Source organism: Glycine max, chromosome 16 (assembly GCF_000004515.6).
Source record: "Glycine max cultivar Williams 82 chromosome 16, Glycine_max_v4.0, whole genome shotgun sequence".
NCBI lineage: Eukaryota > Viridiplantae > Streptophyta > Magnoliopsida > Fabales > Fabaceae > Glycine > Glycine max.
The window spans coordinates 21,309,805-21,319,268 of NC_038252.2; the positions used below are offsets into that span (position 1 = coordinate 21,309,805).

At 30.1% G+C, this 9,464-nt stretch overlaps 1 protein-coding gene across 6 annotated transcripts; it reads right to left on the reverse strand.

Moving 5' to 3' along the window:
- Positions 1–993: 993 nt before the first annotated feature.
- LOC100785538 (cadmium-induced protein AS8-like) lies at positions 994–4,629 on the reverse strand. 6 transcript variants are annotated; one of them, NM_001253991.2, is given in 4 exon segments: positions 994–1,289; positions 2,860–3,057; positions 3,275–3,540; positions 4,467–4,578. In NM_001253991.2, coding segments are annotated over 3 exon segments (450 nt in total). In that variant the 5' UTR covers positions 3,516–3,540; positions 4,467–4,578; the 3' UTR covers positions 994–1,278.
- Between the last annotated feature and the right edge of the window lie 4,835 nt (positions 4,630–9,464).

The window sequence follows — 9,464 nt, forward strand, 5'->3', positions numbered from 1 at the left end:
GGCCCGGCAACGTCGGTGACAGGATGGGAGCGAGCGACATCGCCGTGGAAGGAAAAAATGATATAAGATTGAAAAGTGAGTGAAAGACAATTAGGGTTTGGGGTCGTTATGTTTGGGAAAATTTTTAAATTCCGACGGATGCATATTCCATTGAAATAATCCGCCGGAAAGCTATCAAATTTTCGACAAACCTAACTCCGTGGGTAACCATCTGTCGGTAAGTTATACTTCCGACAGAATGAATTCTGTGGAAAAAATTCTGTCCAAAATTCAAATAGATTCCGTGGGAAAAATTTCGTCAAGAAAACACTTTTTTTTTGTAGGCGATGCAATTTAACATTACACACACACAAGTTTCCAACTGATTTAAATAGTTACTTTTTAAATCGACCACTTAAAGAACCAATCTAAGAAGTTTACTTATAAGCTTGGTAACATAAACCAATTCTAAAAATCAGACTTTTTATGTCGCATGTATAGGTATCAATTCAATCGATATAAAAAATCTTTTTTAACCAAAGTAAACAATTAGGTACTGGTCATATATTAAAAATTGAGGTTTTAATCTTAACCATCAATTTTTTATTATAATCTAATGATTAAAATCAATTCTTCTCATTTTAAATTTATTCTCATTTGAAACATCTCCTATATATGTTATGTGTGTGTGTGATGAATTTGTTTAAACTTAAAAAAAATAACTTTAAAATAAATATTATTTTTAATAAGCAAATAAGTTTTACTTCTTAAATAAGCAAAAAAACTGTTTTAATTTAGACAAAAACAATTTAGACAAACATACTAAAAAACCAAAAAAAAAATGCTTGTTTTATTAAATTAAGTATTTATTTCAATAAATAAGTTTAAACAAACTAGTCCTCTGGGAGATATAAGTATATGTTAATATTAATTTTATATTACAAATTATATTATTTTATACTTTTAAAATGATTCAAAATGTTTAATTCATATAATATTTTGAAGGAAAAAAAATTATATACTAACCCATTCTTCCCACAGTAGGAAATCTTATTTCTTACTAGTATAAATATGCTTTTAATATATTGGTTACAAAATTTGGCTGAGATTTTCTGAAGAAACACATGTAACAAGACTATAAAATACAACTGAATTTGAATGTGGCCATGTGGGGAGAGATAGAGCAGAACAATAATAGATTATCTGGTTAACTGTGAAAACAAGAGCTTCGCCTCCGACCCAACAAAATACAAAATGTGTCAAAAAATGTAAGCACAAAACTGACAGTGGTGGAAGTCATCAATCTTTCCCTGCAAAATAAAGGATGCAAAAGTCAAGTTTACTTCCTTCAACAACAAGTAATGAAATTAAGCATTGAAGGAGCATAATGCAATGATCTTCCGATGACAACCCCTTCCATATTCACATAATAATGTACTACTTTTTCTCAAACTAGTTGCTCTAAGAGGACATCATATCATCTAGTACATGCTGTTCTGATTCTCCAATTCATACTGTTTCAACGGGAAGAAATCATCTTAAAGAAACCAAAACTTTCATACATGCCATTCCCGACACCCTTGGATCAAGTCCAGAGGGATGAAAAACTGAGATGGTATCAGAATTGGGCATAAAGTAAAAACTAACAATTGGAATCAGATGAAGGATCAGTTTAGGACAATTAATAATACTTAGCTTCAAAAGACATGACTTTAGAGATGGGAAACTTCTACTTACTATCTATACTTCATATTAAGCAAAGCCAATATGAGAAAACAAAGAATGGAAGTGGAGGCATTTCTAATGATTATGGTTTTGACCTTGTCTCTAGCTTGGGTTCATCCTCAATCAAAGAAAAAGATTAGATGAAAGGCACGAATTTAAGAGTCGAGGGTGAGTTTTGTTAGATTCTCATTAGTAGCAAATTGACTGTGTTTTGATTGACTCATTATTTAAAATTGGGTTAAACATTGACATTCTTCCTTCTAGAGCTCGATGATCAAATTAATTAGATCTGTTATAATATTGATAAATCCAAAATTCTCCAGAAGCTTCTATGATGCGTGGATCCACAACTCAGCAATCTCGTGCTTGTGAGAGTGTTTGTTGTGAAATGATAAATGAGGGGTATCTTTTGTTAGTTAAAAGCCACCACAAATTGTAAATTTATAATGCACATTTTGTGGTGGTCAGAAACTGACAAAATGTATCATTGTTAACTTCAATTAATGGCGTGGTCTATTATGACACATTTTCAAAAATAGAGGATCATAAAATTGACGTTTTAAAAAGGATTTGTTGAGGCAGCTAAGCTAAAGTTCCTTTGGGAAGCTTCATCCTAGAATTGAATCACAGACAGACAGCTCAGCCTGTACCTTTTGGCTGCTATCTCATTCCTCAAAAGGTCAAAGGCCTCCTTTCTAAAACACCAAAAAAAAAAATCACATTGGGTTTTAATTACTTGAAGGAAGTTGGGTAGAATTCAAAAGAATTTGTGATATTCCTAAACTAAATAATGTATTAACCACATTAGTTATTTGTATGACATCATTTCAGGATGCTAAAAATTGATGTTTGAGGAGGATGGTTCGGGAATTTGAGCATTCATAAGGTCGGAGACTCAAACCATAAATTTGTTATACCAAATTGAAATTTGCAACTCAATCCAGCTAGCAAACTGATGGAGGAATGTGCTAAAAGCTAGGAAAACAAGTGGAAGAAAAATTTATTTTACTATGAAATAAGATAAGCATAATAAAAAACATAAACGCAACAAACTTGACAAGATAAAAAGGTGAGAAAGGAGAGCAAACAATTCATACAAGAAAAAATTAGGTAAAAGGGGAGAGATAATATTCACTTTCCAAAACAAAACAATACCTTTATGAGAGCTGAATATTTGGTTACGGAATGCTTGTATACTTTTACTGGCAGAAGTGAGCAAAGGCAAGCTGTTCTTCTTGTCAAAGAAGTTAATTCCCTTTATTGATAAATGCTTTTGCCTAAATTCAAACAATTTTCCATTGGCTTCTCTTTGCAAGTCAGAGATACAAGGTAAATTTCCAATCCAGCTAACCCCTGCAATAATTTCTGGATTAAAATAAGTCATATCTAATTTGCATGAATTTAAGATTTGGAGTCCTAAATTCTAACAGCACATGATCTTTGTATCTACTATTTGAGAAATGCAGTCAGTTCCTGATTACCCCAAAATGCATACAAAAACTGATCTAACTTTTATAAGTGACACTTTAAGATAGCAATCAATGGCTTTCACTTAATGACTGCCATTTACCATTATATGGACCTTCAAAGATAAAATTAGCAGGTAGGCCAACTCCAACACCAGCAAAAGTGATGCCTACATTGAATCCAATGCCACAACCAGCTCCAACATAGCCTATCACTTCAGGGCCAAACCCAGGACCCCATCCGACACCACAACCAACGCCCACACCCATTCCCCAAAAGGCTCCATGAGTTGGATGAACAGGGTTCCATCTTTCGTACCTTCCAAACAATCCTTTTATAATCATTAGAACCTGAGAAAATAAGAAAAATCTCAAAAACAAAAAAAATGTTTGTTTAAACCTGTAGTAAACTAGCAAACCATGATCAAACATTTATCATCACTTCAGCATAGTGGTGAGCAGCATGCACGAATGGAGAAGTAATCTTTAGATATTAAACACAGCAAGCTAGCCACAGTCACCAAACAAAATGTCATTAGACTGTATTATAATCATCAGCATTGTGTTTCTAATAAACTACCCAACAAACTAGAACTTGCCTTTTAGACTTTAAGAGCCTTAAACATATATCAACGGTTTCTCAAAACTATGGTGTGTCACTACAAAACAGCATAGCATAGCAACATATTGTTTGAACAGGTTAACAAATAGCAAGAAGAACCAGTAATTATTGGGGAATGTATAGAACATTACAAGTGAATGACATCAATTGTAAAAAAAAAAAAAAAAGGCTTCAATTTACTTGAATAGCACCCTCATCTAACCCAATTAGCCAAACTTTATCTTTCTTGGATATTCATCATATATCTACTATCCCATATTACCAAAACAAGCACTAATTGGATATAAAGAAATCTCAATATTTGAAACTAAAATCAGTGAACCGGTTTGTTATTCTTTCTGCCACTCTCCCGACAACAATAGCAAATTTAACAAGTACAAAATCGAAACAGAAATCTCACTACTTATGAGGGTTAAAGAGTAAGCAAACAAACACTGTTACGAACAATGATAGTGTGTTGAACACGAGTTTCCAACTGTTACTCACGAAAACAAAGCGAGACAGAAACGGAAAGAGTAAGTCCAAGTTGGGAGAAAGAAAGAAACATAGAGGATTCTAGGTTTTATTTAGCGAAAACAAATTTGACAAAAACAAAAACAAAAACAGTGACAGGGAGGAAGAAGAAAGAGAAAGGATAAGGAAGTAGCAAAAGCACACAGACATGATTACATTACCTAAATTTTGGAGTAAATCAATCAGTTAATGCAAGCACATAGTAATATTTATACATGGAAGATTTTGCACCCTGAAATGAGAGACTGAGGCGTTTATTGTCTGAGTAGTGATAAGAAGGAAAATGAACGGCAATGATAATGAAGTTGGCAAGAATGTAACCTAACAACACATTATATGCCTATTTTTTAATATAAAAGTACCCAATTCAAAATTTAATATTATCATTTTTTTAAATGTGTAAATAAATTGAGCCCAGAATCAGATATCAAAACTCAAAAAATACTTATGATGATATTTATTTATACCACCAGTGAAGAAGTAAATTGATTTGGGCTAGTCTGATTAAAATTATAAAAAAAATTTAAAATAAGAATTAAAAAAACATTTTTAATAAGTATATAAAATTTATTTCTTACAATAAGTAAAAAAAATTATTTTTTTTATGCATAAGTAATTTATGCAGAAACATTAAAAGATAAAAAATTACTTATTTTATTAAAATAAATACTTTTCAATAAATAAATTTATACAAACTAAAAATATTTGGTATTGTTGGAAGTCACTTTCGGTTTCTATAACTAAAGGAAAAGAAACATGTTTGATAAGAGTGATTTTTTTTTAATTTTTAAAACAATTAGCATTCTAGTCGGTGTATTATTATACAAAATAAATATTTATTATTATAAAACTAAAATTCATAATATAATGTTGTTGAATATATAAAATATATTTTTATTTATAAAAAATAATTTAGATTGTGATATAAATTACATTTTAACTTATAGAGAGAGGATTGTTTGTAACAAACTCTCTAACATTCTTGCGTGATTTATTGAAATTTATTAAAAATTATTAATTTTAATAAGTCTTACTTCTAAATCATGAAACAATAATAAAATGAGAAGGTGTGAAAACTGTCAAAATTAATAATTTTAAATAAATTATAATAAATCATAAAGAAAATGTTAAAAAAAGTAACATGATATTCCTCTTATAGAGATAAAAAAAAATTAAAAAGATAGACCCTTACAAAAATCAAATATACATATAATTGTATCTCATCCATAAGATGACGCCTTTGATTCATTTAATTGCACTTCAGAATTCCTACCATCGTCAAGGTTTGACTTTGGTTTCTATTTTTTTGTTCAATAGATTAGATTGTGTAGTTTTGATTCATTTGATAATTTAATGTTTAAATTTAATAATAATAAAAAAACTACTAGCATGAGAGTCACGTTAACACATATATATTGACGTGAAAACATAAAATGTCTCATGTTAATATTTTTGTTAAATATTAGATTTAGGTTAACACATTAATTTTAGTTATACAATTAGATGTTAGGTTCCGTCTAATAGTGAGAATTTTAAATAATATATTTACGTATGTTTGATTTGTTAAAAAGATGGGATAAACACAATAGTATTGGACAATTAATTGAGTGATATTTTGTTATATTCTACGTTGTTTGGTGGTTGATGCATAGTAATTTTGTGTTTGGTTTATTTATGTATTGGATAAAATAATGTAAATTTTATTATAACACCTTTTGTGCTGTGCAATATTTGGTTTGCACTAAGAAAAGTATAAAACAAGATTTTGAAACTTTTAAAATTATTTTATTGTTTAACATAAAATTTATTATCACGCAGCGTTTTGGCTAACACTGCTTTTAAGTAAACAAGTTTCTCTCCTTCTTCAAAGTCCACTGACTCCTCCATCCAGCACTGTTGGTCACCACTGCAAGTGGAAGTAAGCATCGTTGTTAGCTCCTCGAGGATCTTCTCTTCACCGATGGGGTGGTTTATGATGAGCTAGAAGAACCAGCTTAGCGCCATCGATGACGTGTCCCTGTCAGCAACGAGAAAGCTTAGCGCGATCTGTCACAACGCGACGATGCTCAGTGATTTTCTGGCGTGTCGTGCTTCTTTATGAAGGAGAGGATGGTGGTGTTGGAGGCGGAATACGGTGCAAGGGACAGATCGAGATGACGCCAGATTGGGAATCGTGGTTGTGGTTCATGTAGCCGAAGTTGTCGATGGTGCGAGTGATTTGCCAAGGGGGACGGGGGGAGTGCAGAGGTCAGACTAAGAGAGAAACTAGAGGAGGACGTGGTAGTGAAGGATGTCGGCGAGGGCGGCCTGGGAGAGATGGTCGTCAACAACAAGGTAGGCGTTATGGACAACAAAAATGGAGAGGGAGGAGCAGTCCAAGAGATTCGTGACGAGGGGCGTGGCTAAGGCGAGGAGGGAGGTGAATATTGATAGTATTGTATTTTTACTTTTATTAGACTAGACAAAAAGTTGTATCGGGGTTTAGTGAGTTACGAGTTTTTGGATATTTGTTTTGTCCATCATCCTTTGTTTGTATTGTCCCTTGGTCATTCTTTAAATCAAATGTTAGACAAATATTTTTATATTGTCTAATCCCTTATTTTTTTTAGCAAATCAAACACACCCTTAAAGTCATAGATTCTAATTTTAATATTACTTAAAACTAAACTCATAATGAAAATGTGAAAGCACTAATTCCCAACTTATTGTTTCAACCAAAGTTAAATCAAGGTCAAATTAGTAATAATAATTTTAATATGATATAATATCTTAAGTAATAAATAATATAACATTATAAAAATAAAGATATAAAAATCAAGATTAAAAAATATAGATTATTGTAAATAAGTAAATTATACTTTTATTGGAAAAAAAATTAATAAAATAGTCTATATTAATATGCAATACTTAAATATGTGTTTTTATTTCTCTTAAAAATTAAAAAATAAATATGATTTGTTTATATATATATATATATATATATATATATATATATATATATATATATATATAATTCAAACTGATTTTTAACATTAGTTTTGGACCCGTTCAAATAAGAGTTTTAATGAGTTATTAGACTAATTCTCAATCAAATGGGTCAAACTAATCGATCCAACTTTTTAATTTTGAAAAAAATGGGTTTAACTATAATTTTATTTTTGGTGAGATTTTAACATCAATTGGTAATAAAAGTGTAATCAAATCTAAAAATTATTATTCTTATCTTTTATAAGATAAAAAACCAAAAAAAAAAACATATGTAGGTTGAATGGGGGAGTAGTATGAGATGATTAGGGTTGCTTATGGGTTAGGTTGGATCACATTTAGCTAAACCTATTATCTAACTCAATAAAAAATGTACTGGTTGAGTTCGGTTGTGAATTTTTTTTGACCCAATCCGATCATAAACAAATTGAGTCGTGTTGAGTTAATTGGGTTTGAACATTTATAAAAAATTATTTTTTTAAAAAAAGTAAAACAATAATTTGTTTTTTCCTATAATTATTTAAGTATATAATGACTAAATACACTCAAAAGAAACCAAATTAAAAAAATATTTGACTAATAGAATTAATGGTTTCAATGTCAATACAATATTTTTTATTTTAGATGAATAAAGTACGATATTAGCATGTGAAATATAAACAAAATTAAGAGTGAGATAAAAATATTTTTCCTGACGAAAGACGACCAAATTGACCCAGTCATGAATAATCTGTCTGTTAGAATCCAACACATAATGAAAGTAATGGAAGATACATGTTCCAACATAGCCATTAACAAACAGATAAAAATGGCCGATTTAAAAATTTGTAAATAGACTTACACTCCACAACAATACCACAAACAGATCAGAAGAAAAAGGCCTCAATATAGACCCCATAGTAGAAACCCCCTAGAGAGAAAAACTCAACTCGTAGGTATTCAATTAAAGCCTCTAATTCTAAAAAACCTACTCTCAATAAAGACAAACATGTTAGAAAGATCAAGGATACTAAAACCTATACAAAGCAACTAGAATGTTATGCTTGCCATCAACCAAGACACTATTCCAGAGACTGTCCTAACAAGAAAGCTATCGGATGAACCTCATCCCCATATACAAAACAATTTCTACTGACTCAGAAATATATTCAATAGTTAGTTGGTCTGACTATACTTTTGAGGAAGAAGAAGTTAATAAAGACTATAAAATCATCAATGAATTCACTAGAAATGAGTATACTGGCCTTTACCCAGTAGATGATAAATATAATCATTATAGAGAAATCCTTGATGATTTGGTATACAACCTTATGTTCAAAACTGATTTAAATGACTCTGAACATGAAATATAATTCTATACAGGACCTAATCATAAATAATGTTATTTTTGCAAAAGATATTCTCATAAAACATTAAGAACTCATTGTAGCTTATGCTATAAGAATTGTTGCAAAACTTGCTTACAAACAATTTTGAAAATTGATTTTCCTGATTTTAAAAAGGAAAATAATTTTAGAAATAAAGTTATAAATAACAGGATTTCTACTTTTGAAATCAGATTAAACCAAGTTGAATAGACGGTAGATTTTCTCTATGAAAATTTTGAGAAAAATAGAACCTCTACTTCAATTTCTACTGAAGAACAAACAAGTGGCCTTATGAAATTACAAAATAAATATTGTATCCCTATAATTTGCAATAAAAAGAATAATAAAAGCCCACATATTTTGGTTAAATTAAATTTTCCTAAAATAAATAATTTTGATCAAACTAAAGTAGTCTTACAAGCTTTAGTGGACATTGGTTGTTCATTTACTTCCAAATGCAAAAGTGTTGTACCCCAACATAATTTTTTTAGAAGTAATATAATAACCAAGACTAGAACTATGTCAGGAGACATAATAACCAATGACACATAAATAAAAAATTTCACTATACAATTATCTACAAATTGTGACATTTTTTGCAAAAAGATTTTTATAAATAAGGCAAATGTAGTAGATTTGCTACCTGCTAAAGAACAAATGATCCTAGGACTTGATTTTATTACACATGATAATAAATTAGTTATTATTACAAAAGATTATTCATTAATCTCTACAAACTCAAAAATGTCACCAATAATGGATGACTCACATCAGAGTTACGAACAAAGCGTGGTGATATCCCTACCA

Coding starts and splice junctions, on each gene's coding strand:
- LOC100785538 (XM_006598675.2), bottom strand. CDS start 3,515: ATGATTATAAAAGGATTGTTTGGAAGGTACGAAAGATGGAACCCTGTT. Junction 3,058..3,274: donor CTTTGAAGGTCCATATAATG/GTAAATGGCAGT, acceptor AAATTATTGCAG/GGGTTAGCTGGATTGGAAAT.